This window comes from Mobula hypostoma, chromosome 14 (genome assembly GCF_963921235.1).
Source record: "Mobula hypostoma chromosome 14, sMobHyp1.1, whole genome shotgun sequence".
In the NCBI taxonomy this organism is placed as follows: Eukaryota; Metazoa; Chordata; class Chondrichthyes; order Myliobatiformes; family Myliobatidae; genus Mobula; species Mobula hypostoma.
Genome location: NC_086110.1, coordinates 45,432,432 through 45,459,198, shown reverse-complemented (window position 1 = coordinate 45,459,198; position 26,767 = coordinate 45,432,432). Strand labels below are relative to the sequence as shown.

At 39.4% G+C, this 26,767-nt stretch overlaps 2 protein-coding genes across 2 annotated transcripts in view; one reads left to right on the top strand and one right to left on the bottom strand.

Moving 5' to 3' along the window:
* dbndd1 (dysbindin domain containing 1) overlaps window positions 1-12,684 on the top strand; it is a 30,152-nt gene extending 17,468 nt beyond the window's left edge. The window contains exons 3-4 of the mRNA XM_063067477.1: window positions 61-201; window positions 11,070-12,684. Of these exons, the coding sequence (XP_062923547.1) occupies window positions 61-201; window positions 11,070-11,239 (311 nt within the window). The 3' untranslated portion in view covers window positions 11,240-12,684. The remainder of the gene's footprint in view (window positions 1-60; window positions 202-11,069) is intronic.
* Window positions 12,685-19,818: 7,134 nt separating this feature from the next.
* Window positions 19,819-26,767, bottom strand: part of LOC134356250 (AFG3-like protein 2) — a 57,452-nt gene continuing 50,503 nt past the window's right edge. Inside the window, exons 16-17 of the mRNA XM_063067054.1 lie at window positions 24,524-24,718; window positions 19,819-22,357 (exon numbers count right to left, since the gene is read on the bottom strand). Of these exons, the coding sequence (XP_062923124.1) occupies window positions 22,142-22,357; window positions 24,524-24,718 (411 nt within the window). The 3' untranslated portion in view covers window positions 19,819-22,141. The remainder of the gene's footprint in view (window positions 22,358-24,523; window positions 24,719-26,767) is intronic.

The following is a 26,767-nucleotide window of genomic DNA, read 5'->3' as shown; positions in this document are numbered from 1 at the left end:
CTTGACTGCCGACACCTCCACACGTACAAAGCATTTGCTTGTCTGTGTTTGTATTCACAGAGCCACTCAGCAGTGTCTCATCTCTGGAGGTGCACTTTGACCTCATGGATCTGACTGAGCTCACTGACATGTCTGATCAAGAGCTTGTGGAGGTTTTTGCCGATTCTGATGATGAGAGTCAACCACAGGATTCACCTGCAGGTCAGTGTCGGTGCGGGTTTGCTGAGACAGGGGCGAACTCTCGGGCCTGCCGCCTCAGTTTAAAAAGGAGGAGCAAAATTGACTTTGTGTATTAATTGCCTATTTGGTAACTAACTGGTAGTAGAATACAATTTATTAAAAGAAGTTTTAAAAAGAAGCATTTCAGATAAAATGATATTAAATTTAAATGGTGGTCTGTCATTGACATCTTGCAAATATGTTGGAAAGTGAACCTTTTTTCAGTCTCATGTTCAGTCCCTGTTCTTATGTCTCTTCACTTACATGTGTTCAAACAAGTCTTTATTCGTATCAACTTCTTATTTCTCAACTTCTCAGTTATGTAGAAACTGAATTTGTGAGAGAAACATTTATCTTAAAGAAGTATCTGGAATGATCTTTGTGCAATTGTGTTTAAAGAGCAAACTTTTGGAATGAAAAAGTCCAGAATGATGAATGATCTCCTGCCAAATACTGCAAATAATGCAGTGTACAGAGATGAGAGACAAACTAAATTTTCATTTTCTAACACTAATCAGAAGACCTCCAGACATGACGAGTGCTGGAGCTATTTGCATGTATCCGGCCATTTGTATCTTTTCTCATTGTAAACTCATGCTGAAAACAAAACTTCATTTTTGAATTGTTGGTATTGTTTAGAACTTGTACCAGTTTCCAACTGCTCTTGAAAAGGAAGCACTCTTGTAGTAAAGGTATTCCTACCTTCTCTTTGTTAGTTTCAGGATTTTGATCCAGTGACAATGAAGAATTGATAATGTCTTTCCAAGTCTGGATGGCACATGGTGATCTTTCACACCATTAAGTGTATCACTGAAATATATTACAGCTAAAGTTAAAGCAATACTGTATACAATGCCTATAAAAAGTATTCACCCCTTTGGAAGTTTTCACGGTTTATTATTTTACAACATTGCATCACAGTGGATTTAATTTGGCTTTTTTAACACTGATCAACAGTAAAAGACTCCTTCGTGTCAAAGTGAGAACTAATTTCTAATTTCTACAAATTGGTTTAAATTTATTACAATTATTAAACACAAAATAATTGATTGCATAATTACTCACCCTTTTCAAGTCAGTATTTAGTAGATGCAGCTTTGGCAGCAGTTATAGACTTGAGTCTGTGTGGGTAGGTCTCTGCAACACACACAAAATGCTGGAGGAACTCAGCAGGCCAGGCAGCATCTATGGAAGAAAGTACTGTCAACGTTTCAGGCCGAGACCCTTCGGCAGGATTGCTGAGTTCTTCCACCATTTTGTGTATGTTGCTTGGGTTTCCAGCGTCTGCAGATTTTCTCGTTTGTGGGTAGGTCTCTATCAGCTTTGCACATCTGGACACGGCAAACTGTCCCCATTCTTTTTCGCAAAACTGCTCAAGCTCTGTCAGATTGCATGGGGATCATGAGTGAACAGCCCTTTTCAAGTCCAGTCACAAATTCTCAATTGAATTGAGGACTGGACTCTGACTTGGCCACTCCAGGACACTAACTTTGTTGCTTTTAACCATTCCTGTGTAGCTTTGGCTTTATGCTTGGGGTCATTGTCTTGCTGGAAAACAAATCTTCTCCCAAGTCGCAGTTCTCTTACAGACTGCTTCAGGATTTCCCTGTATTTTGCTGTACTCATTGTACCCTCTACCTTCACAAGCCTTCCAGGGCCTGCTGCAGTGAAGCAACCCCACAGCATGATGCAGCCACCACCATGCTTCACGGCAGGGATGGTGTGCTTTTGATGATGTGTGGTGTTTGGTTTACACAAACATAGTGTTTAGTCTGATGGCCAAAAAGCTCAATTTTAGTTTCATCAGACCATAGAACCTTCTTCCAGCTGACTTCAGAGTCCACCACGTGCCTTCTGGCAAACTCTAGCTGAAATTTCATGTGTTTTTTTTAACTGTGGCTTTCTCTTTGCCACCTTCTCATAAAGCTGCAACTGATAAAGCACCCGGGCAACAGTTGATGTATGCACAGTCTCTCCTATCTTAGCTACTGAAGCTTGTAACTTCTCCAGAGTTGTCATGGGTCTTTTGGTGGCCTCCTTCTTGCACAGCCACTCAGTTTTTGAGGATGGCATGTTCTCAGCAGATTTACAGCTGGGCCATATTCTTTCCATTTCTTGATGATTAGAATATAAGAGCAGGGATGTGATATTGAAGCTCTATAAGGCACTCGTGAGACCACATTTGGAGTATTGTGTGCAGTTTTGGGCTCTTTATTTTAGAAAGGATATACTGACATTGGAGAGGGTTCAGAGAAGATTCACAAGAATGATTCCAGGAATGAAAGGGTTACCGTATGAGGAACATCTGACAGCTCTTGGACTGTATTCCCTGTTCAGGAGAATGAGGGGGGATCTCATAGAAACATTCCAAATGTTAAAAGGTCTGAACAGATTAGATATGGCAAAGTTATTTCCCATAATAGGGGGATTCTAGGACAAGAGGACACAACTTCAGGATTGAAGGAGTCCTTTTAGAACTGGGATGCAGAGAAATTAGTCAGACGGTGGTAAATCTGTGGAATTTGTGGCCATGAGTGGCTGTGGAGACCAAGTCATTGGGTGTATTTAAGGCAGAGATAGATAAGTTCTTGATTAGCCAGGGCATCAAAGGGTATGGAGTGAAAGGGGAGGAGGGATGGCTGGAAGAATTGGTTCAGCCCATGACTGAATGGCGGAGCAGACTCGATGGACCAAATGGCCTACTTCTGCTTCTATATCTTATGGTCTTATGATTGACTTAACTGTACTCCAAGGGATTTTCAGTGACTTGGGAAATTGTCTTGTATCCATCTCCTGACGTGTGCTTTTCAATAACCTTTTTGCGGAGTTGCTTGGAGTGTTCTTTTGTCTTCATGGTGTAGTTTTTGCCAGGATACTGACTCACCGGCAGTTGGACCTTCCAGATACGGGTGTATATTTTTACTACAGTCAATTGAAATACCTTGACTGCTCACAGGTCTCCAAAAACAGATCTGCATTTAGCTAATTATGTCACTTCTAAAACCTATTGGCCGCATCAGTGGTGATTTGGTGTGTCATATTAAAGGGGGTGAATTCTCATGCAATTAATTATTTTGTGTTTTATATTGATAATTAATTTAGATCACTTTGTAGAGATCTGTTTCACTTTGACATGAAAGGGGTTTTTTCTGTTGACCAATGTCAAAACAAAGCCAAATTAAATTCACTGTGACTCAATGTTATAAAACATGAAAACTTCCAAAGTTGGGTGGTGGGGGGGTGAACACTTTTTGTAGGCACTGTATATTGTATTAGATTCAAATTGGGAAGTAAGCACAGTATATTTGCACAAAGTATCTCATTCATTAAATAATTTTTTCTTCATTTTTGTACAATAAAGCTGCATAACAAACTAAATATGTAAATAATTGAAGACGAATCAAAATCAGGCTTATTATCACTGACATATGTCGTGAAGTTTGTTGTTTTGCAGCAGCAGTACAGTGCAATACAGAAACGTTACTATAAGTTACGGCAAGAAATATAAAAATGTGTAAGTAGTGCAAAAAGAGAGCAAAATGATGATGTTGTGTTCCTGGACTGTTCAGAAATCTGATAGCGGAGAGCAAGAAGGTGTTCGTAAAATGGTGAGTGTGCTGCTTCAGGCCCGTGTACCTCCTCCCTGATGGTGGTAATGAGAAGAGGGCATGTCCCCGATGGCGAGGGAAATTAGTGGATGCTGAATATACTGCAGAGATGAAGATTGATCCACAGATCTCATCAGCAGTTTAGGAAAGGTTAAATTGCTGGTGGTGGGAAAGTTGGTTAAATAGATATGTGATGAGGTCAGGTCAGGGTCAGAATGACTTTACGTGCAGAATAAACATGACTGTGAGCCAGGCAACATATTGCTATGCTTTTGTTTATATTTCAATGCATAAAAAATCTGTACTATTCTGCTTTGCATCATGGTTAAGACTTGGTTTTAAGTAGAACATGATGTTTCCTTTGAGGAAACAGCTGTACTGTTTTTCCCATGACTTTTTGAGGGAAAGTATTGCAACAATGCAAATGCAGGAGTCACAAAATGATTCTTCGCCCTCATTCCTCTTGCATTTGGGAAAGGGAGGAGGGAAAGACATCTTCCTTGTAGTTGACCTGATTCCTTCCCTACAACTTGCTAAAGATTGAATATTTTAGGTTAAAACAAGGTTCTGTTCCTGAGATTTACTTCTAACCCAAACAAAAGGCACAAAGTGGCTATATTTCGTTAAGAGCTTGCAGAGAATTCATATGTCACCAAAGACACTCGCTAATTTCTACAGATGTACCGTGGAGTGCATTCTGACTGGTATGAAGGGGATCAGAAAGAGCTGCAGAAAGTTGTAAACTCAGCCAGCTCCATCAGGGCACTAGCCTCCCAAGTATCCAGGGCACCTTTAAAAGGCGATGCCTCAAAAAGGCAGCATCCATCATTAAGGACCCCCATCACCCAGGACTTGCCGTCTTCTCATTGTACAGCGGCGTGAAGATACATACCCTACGTTTCCAGAACAGCTTCTTCCCATCTGGCATCAGATCTCTGAATGGCCGATGAACCCATGAGCACTATTTCAGTATTTTTCCCTCTCTTTTTGCACTATTCATTTAATTTATTTTGATGTATATACTACTTATTGTAAATTATCATTGTTATTAATGTGTTGCAATGTACTGCTGGGACAAAACAACAGATTTCATGATTATACCGTGGTATAATGTTGTGAAATGCGAGGTCATCTACTTTGGAAGGAAAAATGAAAGATTATTATTATCTAAAATGGTAAAAAATTTCAGCATGCTGCTGTGCAGAGGGACTTGGGAGTGTTTGTGCATGAATCACAAAAGGTTGGTTTGCAGGTGCAGAAGGCTATCAAGCAAGCAAATGGGATGTTGGCCTTCATTGCTAAAGGGATTGAATTTAAGAGCAGGGAGGTTATGCTGCAACTGTACAGGGTACTGGTGAGGTCGCACCTGGAGTACTGCATGCAGTTCTGGTTTCCTTCCTTGAGGAAGGATATACTGACTCTGGAGGTGGTGCAGAGGAGGCTCACCAGGTTGATTCCAGAGATGAAGCCGTTAGACTATGAGGAGAGATTGAGTTGCCTGGGACTGTACTCACTGGAATTCAGAAGGATGAAAGGAAATCTTATAGAAACGTATAAAATTATGAAAGGGATAGATAAGATAGAGGCAGGAGAGTTGTTTCCACTGATAGGTGACACTAAAACTAGGGGACATAGCCTTAAGATTCGGGGGAGTAGATTTAGGATGGAGATGAAGAGGAACTGATTTTTCCAGATAGTGGTGAATCTGTGGAATTCTCTGCCCAATGAAGCAGTGGAGACTACCTCAGTAAATATATTTAGGACAAGGTTGGGTAGATTTTTGCATAGTTGGGGAAAAGGCAGGTAGGTGGAGATGAGTCCATGGCCAGATCAGCCATGATCTTATTGAATGGTGGAGCAGACTCGACGGGCTAGATTGGCCATTGTTGCTGCTATTTCTTATGCTCTTATGTTATTAAACCTGATTCTGTTTCATTTTGCAAGTTGGCAATGTGGCTACACAGAAATATTTAGATAAAACATTGCCAACCAAGGGCAACATGTAGTTAGCTAAACCAGGGCATTAAACTCATTCATTCAGATCTTGCGACCTCTAAGTTCCCAAGGCAGCAGCCAGCAAATCACCCCGCTTGTCTTTCTCATTCTTGAGTATGGGCAGGACGTAAGCAAGTCTGGTGTTTGTAACAGACAGAGGTGACACAATTGAACCAAAAAAAACTTTGGTATAATGTCTTTTGAACGTGAAAGAGTGCAGCATATTCTTATGCTGAATTACTGTCTTAAATCTCCTTGCGTGGCTCAGTGTCAAATCTTATTTGTTAACGTTTCTGTGATCTTCCAGGCTGTGTTTTGCTCCATTGAAAGCACTATGCTTCTACAATGTTATCATTTGACAATAAGCATCCACAAGGAAACCTTCAGATGACAAGGGAAAGTGCTTAATTCTATTTTTTATACAAGGAGCATCAATGCAGCAAATGAGGAATTTGGATTGAAAAGTCAAAAATTGCAGACAGGAAGATCTGGAATTAAAACAGAACATGCTGTGGGTCAGTCAACATCTGTGGAAAGAGATTCAGAGTTGACATTTCATATCATTAGAACCCCTTGGCAATTTGCCCACATGGTATTTGACATTGGTCCAATCAAATCATTCAACCATTAACCTTATGTGTTCACATAACACATTGAAATTGTATTGCATTTACCCCATAAAACATGGATCCTTGGTAATTGGGTAAAGACTGGAGTCCAGTGTTTTTTTTTCTTAATTTGTTTTAACAAAATATCCAGAAATACGTTTTAAAACCTGAAACATACCACCCATGACCAACAAAGCACAAGACTATGGCCAACAACGGTTATATTCTGAACAGCGCATCGATTTATTTCATTCAGATCTTGGCTGTTGCTCACGAGATTGGTATGGAATACTCAACTCCCTCACTTGGTTCACCTAAGGCTGAGTCCCATGAAAGAGCGGACGGTCAGTAGAGAGCACTGTGTCATGTTTGACCCCAGACAGCATGCCCAAAGGATGGAAATGCTGCAGTGGTTGAGCACGACCCCCACCCACCGAGAATTTGATGGTCAGCAAAGGCCATTCCCCAGCCCAGACAGGCGTCAGACTGATTGTTGAGCGCTGGTGCGAGGATCCCAATGAGGGAGGAGGAAGAGGAAGGAAGAGAGGAGATGAGAAGAGGGGAAAAATTGCCATTAGTTTCATACTGGACAGGGTACAGCATATTTAATGGGAAACTGGTTGTAGATGTAACTAATGTTCAAACTGGTCCAGTCCCCATTTAATTTTAATGTCTGCAAGACACTGTTGTCCCATAGTTACCAAATATAAGTAAAGATTTCTGTTTATAATCTACCAGTTTACTGCTGATTTCAAGAAACAAGAGCTTCTCAGAGCAGTCCACCAAAAAGGGCTTCCAGTACCAGAATCCTTCTCAGTGAGGCAAATTAAACTGGCTTTTCTTCACTTTAGTCACAAGCTGTCGTCTATTTCTGAACTACAGTCTTGGACACACCAACCAATATATGTCTCATACTTTGGGGATAGCGTAGCGGGTAATGCGACGTTATTACAGGTTGGGGCATCGGAATTCAGAGTTCATTCCCGGCATCTTCTGTAAGGAGTCTATGTACATCCTCCCCGTGGAATGCGTGGGCTGTCTCTGGGTCCTTAGGTTTCCTCACTGAGCCCAAAGATGTACTGGGTAGGTTAAATGGGCATTGTAAATTGTCCTGTGGTTAGAACATAGAAGATTACAGCACAGTACAGGCCCTTTGGCCTACAGTGTTCTGCTGACCTTTTAACCTACCCCAAGATCAATCTAGCACTTCCCTCCTACATAATCCTCCCTTTTTCAATCATCCATATGCCTATCTAAGGATCTCTTAAACGTCCCTGTTGTATCTGTACCTATCACAATCCCTGGCAGTGCATTCCATACACTCACCACTCTGTGTGTAGAAAAAATTTAATCCTGACATCCCCCCATACTTTACTCCTGTCACTTTAAAACTTGTCCCCTCATGTTAGCCATTTCCACCCTGGGAAATAGTCTCTGACTGTCCACAATCTATGCTTCTTATCATCTTATACACCTCTCATCCTCCTTCGCTCCAAAGAGAAAAGCCCTACCTCACTCAGTCTATCCTTTTGAGACATGCTGTCTAATTCAGTCAGCACGCTGGTAAATCTCCTCTGCACCCTCCCTAGCACATTCTTCCCCAAATGTCAGTTGCGTGCTATCATTGACTGGAAACTGAACTGGAGTAGACAATCTAGCAATAAGAGCAGGTCAGACACAAGAATCCTGTGGTGAATAACTCACCTGTTAATTCACCTCCAAAGCCTGTCCACTACTTACAAGACAATTCAGCGGTTTTGACAATATTCCAGAAGCTCAATACCCCAGAACACAGCAGCCTGCCTGATAGGCACTCCATCCACAAACATTCACTCACCCGACAACCAGCGGAACATTCACTCACCCTACTACCCGTGGAAATGGCAGCACGTTGTCACATCTACAGAATGCACCACAGTATCTGTTTGATGGCTCTGGGCCTGTACTCACTGGAATTTAGAAGAATGGGGGGATCTCATTGAAACCTATCAAATATTGAAATGCCTAGATAGGGTGGACGTGGAGAGCAACACTCTAGTGGGTAAGCCTAGGAACACAGACTCAGAATACAAAGAGATCCTTGGGAACTGAGATGAGGTGGAATTTCAGTAGCCAAAGGGTGACGATTTTGTGGAATTCATTACCACAGACAGCTGTGGAGGCCAAGTCATTGAGTGTATTTAAAACAGAGATTGATAGATTCTTGACTAGTCAGGGTGTCAAATGCTACAGGGAGAAGGTCAGAGAATGGTGTTGAGAGGGATAATATTCTGTCATGATGAAATGACAGAATAGACTTGACTGGCTGAATGGTCTAACTCTGCTTCTGCATCTTATGGTCTAACTCACCAATACACTCTAAACAGAATATTTGAAACTCATGACCTCTACCACCTAAAGGACAAGGGCACAGAAAAACGTGGACACTCCACTTCCTGGAAGTTACCTTTGAAACCACACACTATCCTGACTTGGAACAACTGTGTTTCACCTTTCCTTTTACATTGCTGGGTAAAAATTCTGCAACTCCTTCCCGGACAGCATTACGGGTATCCGCACATGTCAGAAACTGCAGCAATTCCAGAAGGCGGCAGCCACCTGCTCAAGGGCAGTTTCAGGGGTGGACAATTAAATGCCTGCAAAGCTCACGTCCCTTGAATGAAAAGAAAAAACAAGCAGCTTTAATAGTTATGTATGATAAGAACCTGTTATAGATTATATGATTCTACAAACCTCTGTATTTTTCCCTACAAAAAAGTACCTGGCAAATCTAGCCGTTGTTGCAGAAAATAATGCATAGTAGAAAGATGTAATTCTCTTTATGAGCAAAATTCTCTGTAGGCATTTTTGTGCAATTTTCATCATAGTCATAGAACACTATAGCACATAAGCAGACCCTTGGCCCATCTAGTTTGTGCTGAACCATTAATCTGCCCATTCCCATCAACCTGCACCCAGACCGTAGCCCTGCATACCCTCCATATCCCTATCATCCATGAACCTATCCAAATTTCTCTGAAGTGTTGAAACTGACCCCACATCCACAACTTGTGCTGGCAGTTCGTTCCACACTCTCACCACCCTCTCAGTGAAGAAGTTTCCCCTCATGTTCCCCTTAAATATTTCACCTTTCACCCTTAACCCATGATCTCTAGTAGTTTCACCTGACCTCAGTGGAAAAAGCCTGCTTGCATTTAGCCAATCTATAATTTTCAAATCTCCCTTTAATCTTCTAGGTTCTATGAAATAAAGTCCTGAACTATTCATCCTTTCCCTATAACTCAGATCCTCAAATCTGGCAGCAAACATTCTTGTGAGTGCAGAAATTGAAGGGGCTTCTAGCAGAGATATTTAGAGTATCCTTAGCCATAGGTGATATGCCAGAGTATTAGATGATAGCCTATGTTGTTCTGTTATTTAAGAAAGGCTCTAAGAATAAGCCAGGAAATCATAGTCATGTCAGTGAGCCTGACATCAGTAGTGGGAAAGTAATTGGAAGGTATTCAAGTGGACAGGATATATGAGTAGTTGGATAGTCGGGACTGATCATGGACAGACAGGGGACAGATCAGGGACAGTCAGAGACTGATTAGGGATAGTCAGCATGGCTTTGTGTGTGATAAGTCATGTCTAACCAGTTTTTTGAGAAGGTTACCAGGAAAGTTGATAAAGGCAAGGCAGTGGATATGTCTACATGGACTTTAGCAAGGCCTTTGACAAGGTCCCGCATGGGAGGTTTGTTAAGAAGTTTCTATCGATGAGGTAGTAAATTGGATTAGACAGTGGACATGTGGAAGAAGCCACAGACTGGTAGTGGAGGGTTGCCTCTCTGACTGGAAACCTGTGACTAGTGGTGTGCCTCAGGGATAGTGCTGGGTCTGTTGTTCTTTGTCATCTATATCAATGACATGGATGTTAACGTGTTAAATTTGATCAGCAAATTTGCGGACAACATCAAGATTGAGGATGTAGTGGATAACGAGGAAGACCATGAAAGCTTGCAGTGGGATCTGAACCAGCAGGAAAAATAGGCTGAGAAATGGTGGATGGAATTTAATGCAGACAAGTGTGAGGTGTTGCACTTTTGGAGGACTAACCAGGGTGGGTCTTACACTGAGTGGTAAGGCACTGAGGAGTGTGGTAGAACAAAGGGATCTGGGAATAAAGTTTCATAATTCCTTGAAAGTGGCGTCACAGGATAAGCATGCTTTTGGCACATTGGCCTTCATAAGTCAATGTATTGAGTAAAGAAGTTGGGATGTATGTGGAAATTGTATAAGACATTGGTGAGGCCTAATTTGGAATATTGTATGTAGTTTTGGTCACCTACCTGCAGTAAGGATGTAAATAAGATTGAAAGAATGCAGAGAAAATTTACAAGGATGTTTGCTGCCAGGTTTGAGGATCTGAGTTATAGGGAAAGGTTGAATAGTTTAGGACTTTATTTCATTGAACCTAGAAGATTAAAGGGAGCTTTGAAAATTATAGATAGGCGGGTTAGGGTTAAATCGGGCTTGTCAGGAAGTGCAGCTGAAAGGTCCTATTCTGCTCTGTATCTCTAAATAAAAATAAAAAACCTTGGAGATTGCTGGAGTTTTTAAGATGTATTATTCAGTAACTCTCTCTTCCTGTTTTGTAGAACTGAACCAACTGTATCCAATTATTTCACATGGAACGCATTTAAAATCTCCCTCATGGACAAAAGCCAAGAGTGAACAGACCCATGACTGGAAGCACCCAAATGACCCAGATGCTTCTCTAAAAATGTCTGACCACTTTCAGACAGTTGAAGCACACAAGAAGCCCTAGGGACAAGAGAGGAGCTTGCTTCTGTATGGAACTAAATGTACAGTGCCGAATATCTCTACTGCCTCACTCATAATTGTTCTTCCTCTCTGCTATTCTTCGGTTTTTACCTAAATTGACGAAAACAGACTTGCACAATCTGTCCCTGCAGTGACATTTCTACCAGAGGTCATCTAAGCTGTGAAAATCAAAGTTCATTCTCATGCTTTTGATGCTGTGTATGGGACGGTGCTGTGGCCTTCATATGAAAATATCTGCAGAACTAAAACTTCGTATTGCCTTGACTAACTCAATCAGGTGGCTTCATCTATCGTTTAAAACAAAAAAGATCCTCACATTATATATAGTTAGACATCTCATGGCAAAAGCTGCCACTTGCTGTCAAACGGAGAATATTTGTCTTCATTTGGCAGCTTCAGTGGACGGGTCTGACATATTCTTCATTTCACTTCACACAGGTAGTGCCTGCAACTTGCACATCCTAGAGGGAGGCGAATGCAGGCAGTGATGCACAGAAGGGGGATTAAACCTATGCAAACAGAAATAGGGAATCTCTCACCTTTGATGGTTAGAAGAACTCTTCCACTGCAAGGAAAGCCAAGTAGTTAATAAGTGTCTATACATTTTGTCAATTTTTCCAGCATATCAAGATCAAATTTTTGAGAATTTTCATTTCTCAGGCAGCATCATTGGGTGGCATGTATATCATATTGAACAAGTTTATTTGTATGGAGGTTATCATTAATCTATAAACTAATTTCTAAATGAAACCAATTGTTTTCTTTTTCATTACCCAAACTGTGCTTATAATACAGCATTTTCTTTCCGGTTACAGTTATCCATTTGATTAGCAGTTGTCCTTCCTGACCCAGTGCAGAAAAGCAAAACATACTCATTGAAAGTAAAGGCCTGGCTGAGCCAAAATATTAACTGATACCATGTGATTTACTTCCATGGGTAAAGAAAATTAATTCACCTTCAATTTTTGTTGTACAGAAGTCATTACTCTAAACCAGAATATTGCACTAGTTGAACTTGTGTACAAATGAGCAATTTATGTCAATTGCTAACTTTATTAGCTGGTAAGCTGTCCTTGTATGTTAAGGATTATCCATGTAACTAGAAAGCTGCTCTCATTTCTTTTCAACAAGAATAATCAGTTGCTTCCTTAATTCATACTATTTGAATGCTTTGGCTTGAACCAGGTGCTAAATCAATTGAGATGGATTACTTACTTTGAAGCCTATGTCAACACCAAAACATATTACGATCAAACAAGCCAAAATTGGTTTTGGAGTCAACTGCCTGAATTTAATGTCTTTGTTTGCAAGTTTTAAATTTAGCCTTTTTTAGGACTTGCAAATAATCTTGAAGCTGGAGTCAGCTTTTATATTGGTTTGTTAAGTCGTTATAATGATAGACCATTTGTCATTTCTTGTACAATTCAATAAAAAGGAATGTTTTTGATTTGTGTGATTTTTATTTATTTTACTGTAGCTTTGCAATTTCATACATTCCATGTTTCCTGAGCACTGAGTACTTTCAGAAAAGTAACTGTGTGCCTTATTTGCTGTATTCAATACCATTACTCCTTTGTGGAATGCAAAAATAATCAGAAGATGAAGCAATGTTTAAATATCAGTACCAGCTAAAATCCAGCACTAATCATTCTCTCTAATTAGAGAAACTATTCTTCAAGGACAAAGGCAGATAAAGAGGACCCAGCATTGATAAGGCAAAAAAAGTGAGACAATACTTAATTTTACACATTTCATTTCTAATGTTTTGTGTTTTTGAATGTCAGATTTAGTTTTGACAGACAGCAAAGCTCATAATGACATGGCATCTCATGTTTTTCAAAGGTCGGGCTTGTTATGGTTACATTATAGAATATCCTAATGCTATTCACTGCTTGCCTCTAGAATGATCACAGCCAGAAGAATATCTTTCCAGAAGCAGCATAAATGCGCAGCATCAATATTCATTTGTAGGTGATGGACTCTGCTCAGCAGAATCTACACCAATGAGCTCCTCTCCACAGAAATAACCACAAAGTTGGATGGATCACTGGAGAAAGCAGCAGAACACACGCTCATCATACAGAAGGGGAGGACTGCACTGAATTGTCAGTCTCCAGTTGGAGATTCAGATCAGATGTTTGGGCATGGCTTATATAGGAACTTGGTCAATCTTTGGGGAATGAAGTGAAATTGTCAGCTTGTATTCTGCACAATGAATAGCACAGGAAAAGGAGGATTCCGGATAGTTAATTACAAATGCTGGGAATATCTTGTGGAGTGGATAGAAGTGTGACATGTAAATGCACACTTGCATAAACATCTGTTTTAAATCTAACCAAGTGATAATTTAAGCATTTCCATACAAGATAAATTAATTCATGTGTAAATTAAATATGCTTTCATAACATAAATGGCGGTACAAGTTCACTGAACCATGGCCACAATTAAACAAATTTGTTCATTAGTATTTCCCATTCCAAACATCATTTGGCACTTTTCTACTTGGCTGAATGTGCAGGATTTAAACACTATCATTTATAAGATTATGGTTTTCTTCAAACTCCATGAGCAATTCCCTGCCTTACTTGATCATCCACAGTACTACACATGGGGCCTTGATGTGTTGCCCTTAATAAGTGGTGAAGATTTTACAAAAGGAACAATTGTGTAGTGAAATCCTTACTTTAAAGCCATATTACAAAGCATTTTTTTATTTATAGGATGAACTTACATGCTTGCAGTCCTAATAGAAATTATTTGGGTAAGCTTCTACTTACCACACCCCTACAACAATGCAGCTGTTCTATCTAAGGAGATATATTTACACTTCATTATAAGTATGGACATTTAAATTTGTAATAAAGGAAAACAAATTTGTGCAAAACTTTTAAAATAATACCAAAGTTCAAAAAGTTTAAAGTTCAAAGTAAATTTATTATCACACTTAAAATTGCAAGAAAAAGTTTGTGGTTTTCTGCGTTAATTACTCATAAAATATGGTCTAATCTTCATCGAAGTCACAACAATAAACAAACACAATATGCCCATTCTAATAACACACAATCTTACTTATCATGTCTTTATTGAACACATTGTTTAACCATTCACAGTCCAGGCTGGAAAAAGACACGAACCCTTGTATTTAATAACTGGTAGAATCTCCTTTAGCAACAATAACTTCCACCAATCGTTTCCTGTAGCTGCTGATCAGACTTGCATTGTGGCAAAGAGGAATTTTAGACCATTCCACTATACAAAACTGCTTCAGTCATCAGTATTTCTGGGTTACCTTGCATGAACAGGCCATGCCACAGCATCTCAATTGGGTTAAGGTCTGGACTCTGACTTGGCCACTCCAAAACACAAATTTTCTTCTTTTTAAACCATTCTGTTGTTGATCTACTCTTGTGTTTTGGATTATTGACTTGTTGCATCACCCAATTTTTATTAAGCTTCTGGTGATGGACCACTACCCTAACATTCTCCTGTAAAATGGCTTGATACAATTTTGAATTCATTGTTGCCTCAACGACTACAAGCTGTCCAGGACCTGAGGCAGCAAAGCTGCCCCAAACCATGATGCTCCTTTCACCATGCTTCATAGTTGGGATGAGGTTTTGGTGTTGGTGTGCAGTGCCCTTTTCCCTCCAAACATGGCAGTGTGCATCTCTGCCAACAAGTTCAACTTCTGTCTCATCTGTCCGCAGAATATTGTCCCAGGAGCTTTCTGGAGCATCCAGGTGATCTTTTGCAAACTTGGGATGTGTGGCAATGTTTGTTTTGGAGAGCAGTGTTTTCCTCTGTGGTGTTCTTCCATGAACACTATTCTTGCTCAGTGTTTTTCTTATAGTGGACACACGAACAGAGACTTCAGCAAGTTCTCGAGATTTCTGTAGGCCTTTTGCTGTTACCCTTGGGTTCTTTTTCACCTCTTTCAGCATGGCACATCTGCTCTTGGTGTGATCTTTGCAGGGCACCCACTCCAGGGGAGAGTAGCAACGGTACTGAATTTCCTCCATTTGTAGACCATCTCTCTTAGGTGGACTGATGAACACTTGGGTCTTTAGAAAGGCTGTTGTAGCCTTTTCCAGCTTCATGCACCACTATAATTCTTCCTGTGAGGTTCTCTGAAAGTTGTTTTGACCCAGGCCTAGTGCACAAAAACAGATCTTTCTTGGAAAGAGTAGGGTCTATCAGTAACCTGACTTAGTGTGTCTTTTTTTTAAAACAGGGCCAGGCACCTCTGCAACCCACACCTCCAATCTCATCTCATTGAATGGACAAATAGCTTTTGTAGAAGGCATCACACAAGAGGCTCACATACTTTTTTGAACCTGGGCTGTGATTGTTTAAATGCAGTACTTAGTATTAATGAGAAGCAGTACAATTGTTTGTGTTACCAGTTCAGGCAGATTGTGTTTGTCTATTATCATGACTTAGACGAAGATCAGACCACATTTTATGAATAATTAATGCAGTAAACCAAATAATTGTAACGGGTTCATAAACTTTCTCTTGCAATTGCACATATATGTCACTATACACTACTGAGAGATTCATTTTCTTGCAGGCTTTCATTGGGATTATGTTCTCAAAGCTAATCAATGACAAGTGCATAAAAATGTACAACAATCAGCTTTATGTCAGGTATTAATTTGTGAACAATGTTAATATATTGATCACTGTTCAAAAAAATGGTGCACGACAGTTTGGCAGTCACCTTCAAGATAGTTCTGCAATGTTTATTTCTGAGCTAAGTATTACAACAAAAACTTCCAGATTAACACAAAATAGTAATGAGTTGGATTCTGTAATATCCAATATTTTTGTGTGGAGCTTTTTTTAAAATTAGAATCTGGAGTTCCTTTTTTCCTACATTAGTTTCAATTTGTTGCTTTCTGCAGGGAATTTGAGACCTAGCAGGAGGTCAGGGAGCTTGTTCTCCCAATAAGTTTGCTGTTGAATAAAGGATCTAAAAAGTTTCGGATTAAATTACAGTTAAACCTGTTTCATAGAATGTGAAATAAAGTTTGGGCTATACACAAAGGAGAAATACTGGCAAAACATTATTTTTTAAATCTACTGTTTTTAAACATTCTTCTGACAGGCTGAAACCCCATTCTGCTGGATATTAGTTTCCTGGCTAGGGAAGTTGTTCTGAAATTATTGCTGAAAGTATCATTAACAATTTGGTTATCCTGATCAGCAATTAATCACTGTTTCATGTTTGTAGAAACCATTGTCATCAACTTAAAATGGAAACTAGTTAATATTCATGCCAAATCGGTGATCTTCAAATGATTTTGTTTGCTAAACTGCAACAAGTGTATTCTGCGGAAAATATGCTGGATTTCTGTATTTAACCTTGGCAGATGACAGATTGCTCATGGGTACTCGTGGAATCCAAAGGAGGGAAAGAGAGATGAATCTGCCAACTGAATGTTGAAGATGCCTCAAGGGCTTCAGCTGACTGACTGGCTAAGACACTGAATTTGATGGATGTCCTACCACTTAATGAAACCCATACTAAGAGCAAGGAGTAAGCATGTCTTCAAAAGAAGACAGATGACTATAGGTTGCCACTGATGCTGACAACTCCATAACTGGTAATCTATCTGAAGAATGAGATATCTGACTATATAGAGTCTTTATGTATTAAAAACCCAGACACTAGCGCAGAGTTAATAAAATTTGGTAAAGTGATAATTGTTAATTCCTGCAATAAAAACTAGCTCCATCCAGTTCTACCAGTCTGTGAACAGCCACCATCACATCAAAGAGACCAGTTGACAAGCATCTTGAACAAAAGGCAAGGTACTTCCACCACCTTCTCAAAATCGAGGTTCCAAAATGGCTAATACATCTATATTCAGTACCTTGAATTTATGAAACAACTGATCCTAAAGTAGCAAAGTTAGTCCGTGATTCTTGGGCAATATCACCATTTTACACAATATGCTAAGTACTGGAGATACACTCATCCTTCAAAGGATTAGCCTTATAATCAATGTGTACATTCTCTTCCAATGTGCTGTTTTTACATTACGTCAAAACTCCCATGACCAAGTTCTTCTTCTCAGCACAAATAATCCTGAAGATTTAAAGTAGCAGATTTCTAGGCCATTGACCTACAATTATTGGTTTACAAAGCAACGACAGCGTTACTGACCTTCACTTTAATGACTGCAAAAACCCATCATTACGTTCGGCCAAAAATTAATCAAAAACCTGTAATCCACTGAATAGCTAGACATAGGAAAGCCTGAAACCGAAATTTAGCTCTTTATTGGATTGGTGGGTGATTTTTTCGGCATCAAATAGCAAAGTCACGTGCACAAAATCCCAACTTCAATTCTTGTGAGTCAGTTAATCTCTTGTGAGATTACAATTGGGTTGCTACATTTGGTTTTAGTACCCGGAGCGAAAGAAACTAAATCAGAATTGGAATAGATTCCTGCCTGATTGCTAATTGGTGACTGCTACTGAGAAGTTGATAATTATGTCCAAGATTGGCTCAGGATAAAGTCATCTGTCATTCTCTCCAATTACAGTGAATATCCCACAACTGATGCTACGTGCACCAGAGAGCTGTTGAGGAATGCAAATGTGGAATTGTACTCAAGTAAGAATTTATGTCGCTAATAGGTGGAAGGGGAAAACTACAAGAGCAATAAAATTACTATAATGGATTTAATCAGTTTTATACTCCTATTACACAGTGAGGGAAAATAAAATTGCATGTAAATTTACAAGATAAATTACTCAAACTAACTGTTTCAATACTTAACATATCATTATAGAAACGATTAATGCACGTAAAGTAATTTAGAAATAATATAGTTCAACATTATCAGCATGATAGCTTGTATGTCCAGAACAGTGTGGAGATTATATTTTAACTAAATTCTCAAAAAACTGAATCCTTCAGCCTGATTTCTCAACTGTCCTGATAGGAGCTCTATACTGATGGTGCTGGTTGAGATTATCCTATGGCTGAGTACAAAATCCCTGCCTCCAGCCATGTTGATCCTGTACAGTTACAATAAGGGTTTCTACTTGGCAATATGAAAAGTTATCGAATATGTCCAGTTTAAAAAAAGAAAGCTAGACAAATTGATTTAGTTAATGACAGTCCAGACTACTCTCAAAGTGACGGAAGCTGCCTTTGACAGTGCTATCAAGTGGAACTCACCAAGTAATAAATAGTTCATTGAAGCCTATTTAATTTTTCACCCAAATCAATTCACTCCAAGCCATTACACCAGCCTTGCTCTACATGTGCACTAAGGAGCTGAATTCAAGGCGAGTTGAGGATAGCTGTCCTCAAGGCGGTATTTCATCAAACGTGGCAACAAGAAGCTCTATAAAACTCATGTTAACAATCCGTGACTTAATTGCTCCCTGATATCACTGCTAGAGCTTGTTCAGCTGTGTCTTCAATGACCTTCCACACATTGCAAGATAATAAGTGAGGCAGTTTCCTGATGATTACACAATGAACAATCCAATTTGTAACTCCTCAGTTAATGGAGTAATCCAGACGCACATTGTGCATTCCATGATGACATCCAGAAACAAGGTTTCAGGCAATGACCATCTTGAAAAGAACAAAGAGTTAAAGGACAGCCCACAATTGCTGGAATGCTTCCGGTACCATCACAGCATACCCACAACTTACTAATCCATCTGCCATTGTAACACGGGAGAAAACCCCACACAGTCACGGGGAAAAATGTACAAACTCCTTACAGACAGCAGCGGGAATTGAACCCCAATCGCTGATGCTGCAAAATGTTACACTACCCGCTACACTACCATGCTGTCCCAGCCTTACTTCAACTCTGGACATTCACACCATCAACATCCTGGGGCCACTACGATTAGAAACTAATAAAATCTAAATCTCTGATTGGAGTGAAGCCTCTGAATGGAAAAAGTCTGTGGGTAGTTGAGCACCTCGCTGGGGTACTTATCAGCATAACTGTGGTACACAGCAATATTCACCACTTAACAAACATTGGGACAAGACAGAGCAAAATCCAGTGATTACAGTTATCAAATCATCAAAAGCAAACATTTCAATGGTATAATACTTAATTCACAATAAAAAGAATACCAATAGTCACTTTGCATCACATCTCCAGTAATAGCTTTAGACAAGTTTTAGCAGCTGACCTAAACAAGCAAGGCAATGTTTGATCCCTGGAATGTGAATTAGCTAATCTCAGCAGGATGGAGGTAGAGGTCTTCTAATTTTTCTTATGATCTTTACCATGGATTAAGGAAAAGATCCAGGTTTCTGCTAACTAAGTATCAAATAACTTCAAATGGAAAATATGCACATTGATCTATCTTAGCTGTGATAGGTCCTTTGGAATAGCTTAAAGACATTCGTTGCTGCACCTTATAGATACTTAAAAAATCCACTGATAAATATCAGCTACAGGGCAAGGTACTGAAGGTCACCTCTTGCCCAGGAATACCGGGAACCGTAATCTATCAAGCAAAGAACTGTTCTGCGACAGAAGTAATTAAAAAGAGTTTAATAAATGAATAGCATTTGAACTCATCAATGAACAAATACGAAAGCTAATACATTACTGCACCACGCATTGCAACACTTTAAAATCCCACTAGTCAGGATGCCAATATAAGCTGCATTCTTACAGCTAAAATTCTTAGCAAAAGGAGGACAGTTCATTCCAGATCAATAATTTCATTAATTGGCAGCTGTTCCTCTGCTTCACTGCTGAACACCTCCACCATTGGTTTCTATTTATATTGTAAAACAGTGCATTGTCTGTTACGAATGAATTTATACCAGGCAATTTTCTGCATTTATTATTTGAGCTAAAACAAAAAAGGCTGCAGCAAAATCTATTATTAGTAATCATTCCATATCCATGGAAAACAGTACTCAAATAATTCAATTAATGTATATTGAAGGACTTGGTCAAAACCTCATGACACTGAGGATATTGTTATTAGCCTCTTCAAAAGGTTTGATATAGTTGATGAACAGTAAGCTTTAAGAATTAATGAATATCATCACAGCAAAGTCAATGACCATACCTTACTTTAATATAAAAATGGCAAAAGGAAACAACAGATTTCAAAGTTTTATCTAAGAGATGAACAAGATATACTACAGAAGCAATGATCAATATTTGAATCACAGATATACAAAAATAAAATCAACTACGCAAGAGGTAACAAAACCAGAATACTTTACAATGCATTAGTGCTTTAAATCGGATTCTATAAGCAGAACTTTTCCAGGTTTACAAGATAATAACCCTTGTTCAAGTTTTTTTTTTGACACATTCGTCTTTTGGAAAGAAACTTGGAAGTAACTTAGAATGAAATTTGTACTTTTAAACGAAAGCAGTTACACAGGTTTAAAAAGGCAACATATTGCAGGTACTGAAAATATCCACAGATGCTGGATGAGTTGGACAAGTGAAATTTGTAACAGTCGACTCTCTGATCCCATTAGCCAAATGGTCCCATTCTCCTCAGGACATGGAAGTCCTTATATACTAACGTTTAAACGATTAATACTAAGCCACTTGTACTGACATGGTTAAAAGTCAGTTGCATACACCAACTTATTGTAGCGATACTGTCATCCGAACTGTTTAGTTAAAAACAGGTAAGAGAATGCAAGCTGTAGACTTGAATTCAGTAGCTGCAGATATAAAATGCAAAGTCAACATTTTCTGTAGAAAATATCGAGATGGAAATGTGACACAAATGCTTGGGCATCATAAAGGGATATTATTGTTCATTTAATAATTTAAGAAGGGAAACTTACTTTGCATATTTATTCACTGCCTGCAATATGTAAAAAAATCAATAAGCCAATTAAGACCCTGTTCAGAAATTTATCTTTTGAAACCAGTAGTCAACTATGGCAATATAATCAGTTCATCTCCCAAGGAGACCTCATTGTTTCATCCTGCATTACAGTACAATAAATTTAAATACTAGACATTATGTACATATTTTAAAACATGTCACACTGATCAGTTTCTGAACAACCAGCAACAATATGCTAAGAAAATCATTATATGACAATAAACTCAACTTTGACTACCTAGGAAATTTATTAGCCATTGTGACACGAGACTGACAGTTACTGAAACATGGTCAGTTCGAAAAAGAAATTAACCACGTAGTAAGCTGCATTTGCTTAGGTTGATTCCTACGAAAAGAAATGCCGGTATGAAATGCAACTTAAAAACAACCTGAAATACCATACTGATTGTGAATTATTTTCAATGTATTTGCTGTACAATAGGTTAAGCCTGGGCATATTATCCAAAAGAAGATAAACCCTGAGCAGCTTAATGTTTCATGTTACAAAATCTGTTCAGTATATAGTGAAAATAATTAAGATAACAAAAAAAAACACAAATATTGTAAAGTACAAGGAAAGGTGGTGGTTGTTCACAGATGAAAATTCACATTTGCAAAAATGCCAAAACTTTTTGCAACTGTGAGCTGAAATCATTTGAAATTTATTACTTTTTTCCCCCATTCTCCTTTATATTTACCCTTGCCTTTCATTTGCAAAGTGATACACACAATACTCCCTCCAGACAGAGAAAAATAACATTATCAGATTCATCCGAGTTCCAGGAGTCCAGCGCGCTTAGCAGATCCCTTCTCTAAATGAATCATAAATCAACATGCCAGTTAGATCAATGCAAGATGGAACTGTAGGAGTTGCTTCATACTACTTTAGTCATCATGTGCCATTTTAAATATGAACTGCTCCAACTACAGTATATTCAGTTTCACCTTGCATTTGCAATGCAAACTATTAAGTTAGGACAGCATCAAGCTCTCCAATTGTCAAAGGCAGAAAGTTGCTTGAGGTATTTCACGCCAACTGTTTCTGTGGCAATTCCTCTTTATTCTCTTCCCTCTCCTGGTTCCAATCCTTTAGACCTTCAGGCAGAGTGGTATCTTCTTCAAAGCTGCCAGTTCCTTCTACGAACTCCTCATATGTGGATTGCTCTGCAAATGGCCGTGGTCCCAAGAGATCAATCATGTCAGCTTTATCAAGTACTTCCTTTTGTAACAAACGTTCAGCCACCTAACAAAGGAATAAAGACACACACAGATTTCAGTTCAAAAGGAATGTGGTTCACCTGGATATAAGAGATATCTGGCACAACTGATTTCAAAATTTTGTTCGGTGCTTTCTTTTGAACAAACATGAAGGAGCTGACAATATCAAAAGGCCTTTACATTTTGGCTATCTGAATAAAAGTGCTTTTATTTCTGCACAAAGTGCACAAAGATTCTGCAGAAAGTCAATATTGTGCATCAATATTTTCTCATTTTCAAAAATTCTATTCTCTACACTATCTGTATGTTAGGGCTCATTTCGAGACAAGTAAATGGAATAATGTGATTTAAAAGCTATTACCAACAAAATCTTGCATGAAGAGAACGAAATCTTGATTTGTTTTGAAGATAGCAACATGAATACAGGTTGATGAGAGTAATGTCACACATTGTAAAATTCTGAATTAATAAGTGAATCTGAACAAAGCAAAGAAAAAAATTATTGTGATATCTGGTCAGTTTTTACCAGCAGTTGGTGAATCTGTGGAATTCATTGCCAAAGATGGCTGAGAAAGCCAAGTGATTGGGTGTATGTGGGAAGCCAAGTCATTGTGGTTAGCAGCACAGGGGACTGTCCTGTCCGCCCTTGCTGTTCCCTGTCTACACCTTAGACTTCAGATACAACTCGGAGCCCCACTGCCTGCAGTAGTTTTTGGACGATTCAGCAGTTGTGGGCTGTATTAGCTGGGGTGAAGAGGCTGAGGACAGAAGAGTGTGGACAACTTTGTTGAGTGGTGTGGGCTGAATCACTTGTAGCTCAACATCACTACGACAAACAAATTGGTGGTGGACTTCAGAAAGGTGAAAACACCCTGCATTCCCATCTGCATTATGGGAACGGATGTGGAAGTTGTCGGGGACTACAAATACCTGAGAACTCATCTGGACAATAAACTGGACTGGACTAAAAATACAGGGCCTCTGTACAAGAAGGAACAGAGCTGACTGTACTTCCTGAGGAGGCTTTGGTCATTCAATGTCTGCAGGACTATGCTGGTGGCCAGCATTCTACACTACACTGTAGTCTGCCGGGGCAGCAGGGTGACAGCAGCCAATACTAAGATCGATAAGCTCATCAGGAAAGCTGGTTCTGTTCTGGGGGTGGAACTGGATTCCCTGGTGTTTGTGTCTGAGAGGAGGATGCTGCAGAAGTTACGGAGCATTATGGACAATCCCTCTCACCCCCTCCATGACATACTGGATCAGACCAACAGAAAAGCAATTATAATAACACACTGATTCCATCAAATGCACCACTGAATGCCACAGGAGATCCTTTCTCCCTGTGGCTATAACTACAACCCCTCAAGTATATACGGTTTCATTGCACATCTGTATTTTGCACTATTACTTTAATACACATTTTGTATTCTTTTTCATACCTCAGTGCTTAGATTTTGTATTTTAAAGTATATACTTCTGACTGAGCAACCTTGCAACAATAATGCCCTTTGGGATAAGTAAAGTTATACTTCATCTTGAAGTGGGGGTTGATAAGATTCTTGATTAGTAAGGGTGTCAAACGTTATGGGGGTAGGCAGGAGAATAGAGTTGGGAAGGATAATAAACCAGCCATGATGGCTTGGCAGAGTAGGCTCGCTAGGCCGAATGGACTAATTCAGCTCCTATATGTCTTATGGTCTTTAAGTCTTAATTCATTAAAATGGTCTTGCTAAAATAAAGGTTCTACTTGGTGTCTGCTGCCAAAATTCTGTGTCTCCTTTCACTGCTTTGTTCAACAATATTTCAAAAAAGGTATTTTATATTGGCATGAAAAAATGTATGTACTTTTATGTTATGTATATTCAGATATAATGCTGATGGTGCCACATTATGTTAATAAAAATGAACTGTAAAAACACAATTTCTGGTAGTATATACAGTAATGAGGCAATACAAACCTGAAAAACATGATAGAGCCCAGAAATGAATATTGACTGGGCAATTATAAAGGTAGAAAGCACGGAATTGGAGTCACTGTTTTAAAGCAGAATTTTATAAGTTTTAAAAATAAAATAGAATGAATTGAATGGGTGAACAACAAAAATTGTAATGCATGATGCAGTGTCACAAGAAAGTAAGTCTAGTTGTGCAGAATGACAACAATCAATATGAATATATAATTATTTACTTTTTCAACTTCCAATCGTTTTTCATTCAATAACGTGAAGGTTCTCTGGCTTGCTCTCCCAATAAGAACGCGAACTTCTTCGTCGATAATCTGTGCTGTGGTCTCACTGTATGGCTTTTCAACCAGCATGTCACCCTGACGTGGAAGGTCAAAGGACACTTGTCCAAGTTTTTCACTCATTCCAAACTGAACAATCTGATAAACAGGATATGGTGTGAAGAGATAAAAGCAAACGAGTCATGAGCCATAGAGTAATACAGTACAGAAACAGGCCATTCAGCCCATCTAGCCCACGCTGAACTATTATTCTGCCTAGTCCCACTGACCTGCACCCAGCCCTTAGCCCTCCATGTTCTTATCCAAACATGGAAATAAGAAAAATGGATCAGTTTCATGATTAATGCTAACATTAAATGAATAACAGCTGTGTGAAGCGAGAGTGTGAATGGAAGGAATATTGACCAATGGTTAAAAATGAGTGTGAGGGCGTCGGTAAAATTAAAGGGATAGTTGTGAATATGGTAGGAGAATTTAAATGTGGGGACAGGTTAGGCGAGATCAGCGTGTTCAATAATTCAGCACAGAGAAGAGGAGACTGAAATTAACTTGGATGAGGGATTACACAATGTAGAAGATGAAGGAAGAAAGGCGGCTAGGTGTTGAGGATAATTCAGGAATTGGATCAGGTGTTACACTGGGCAGGTTACTGCTACTCAGAGCTTTGCTTCAGTATAGCACTCCGAACACTCACAGCTATGTACTCAATCTAAACATGACATCCGGCTGGGTTACACACTGTGGTGTTCTCCCGGCTTGCCCACTGAGATCCTGGGTGCCAGGAATGTTGTGTAGGTGCCGGGTGTGTGATGAGGCTGCTCAGTGAGTCGTGGGTGCGTGGCCAGCATGGTGAATGTGGGCCATCGCTGGGGAATGGAAGCATCATACAAAAATCCCTGAGCTGAAGATAGCTTGCAGCTGAACAATAAGAGAGAAGTGGAGGAACAAGAGGAGATGGTGAGGGAGAATACAGTTGGGCCTGTTACAAGCAGATTCCTGAAATGGCTGCACTCACTGTGCTGAACAGGGTGCAACCTTTGACCTCACAACTGGTCACTCCTCACACAGGCCAACCAAACCACAGACTTAACAGGCACTCCCCTCCACTCCAAGCTGTGGGTGATTCATTGCTGTGGAAGAGATGGCAGAGGGCAGTGATGGCACTGTTCCCAGCACATCAGCAGAGATTGGGCACAGTTCAAATCGGGTTCCCTAAGCAACAGCAGGAAGGCTAGGGTACTGCAGCACCAGGCTGTCAGGAATATAACTAACCCCTTTACCTTAATTCCATTATTTATCTTATTTCTGGGAATGCATTCTGAATGTTAAGCAAGGTCATACTGTACGAACATAGTGAATTAAATTCTTAATTTGATAGCCTAGCATAGTTTTTAAACATTAACAAAATTATTATTTTGAGTTCTTTTACCCTCAGTCTCAGTAACAACACTCCAATTCCTAAATAAAAATAAAAATCAGGAATAACATGGAATTAGTTAATAATAAAAATTAGTCAAAAACTATGACAAAAGTAGCAGGTATTGCAAACTAAACTGTGCCCCCTAAGGAGAAACACCCCTCAGCATTTTGTTGGAGTTGGGAGTGCATTAACTAGAATACTGGATGTTCTATTTAGGATGAAGGTGAAGCGAAATTTCTTCTCTGAGGGTCATGATACAGTACTTCGGAATCCTCTGGACTGGGGAACACTGGAGACTGGAACACTGAGTACAGTCGGCCCTCCTTATCCGCGAGTTCCGCATGCACGAATTCAACCAACCGCGAATCGAGAAAACCCGGAAGTGCTCTTCCAGCACTTGTTGTTCGAACATGCACAGACTTTTTTTTCTTGTCATTATTCCCTAAACAATACAATATAACAACTATTTACATAGTATTTGCATTGCATTAGGTATTATAAGTAACCTAGAGATGATTTAAAATATACAGGAGGATGTGTGTAGGTTATCGTGGATCGGGATCGGAAAAAAACGGAAGTTCTCTTACTAAGTAAGTCGGAACAGGTACATCCAGTATTATTTAGTGTCAGTTAGTCAAACATTTGTCTTGGTATATAGTATATATTTTATCTTTCTATGCATATAAAATACTTAAGAAACGTTTGTTTCAGCGCCGGGCGTGGGAACGGAAATTCCCGAGTTCGATTCAGTGACAGATCGCTCCCAA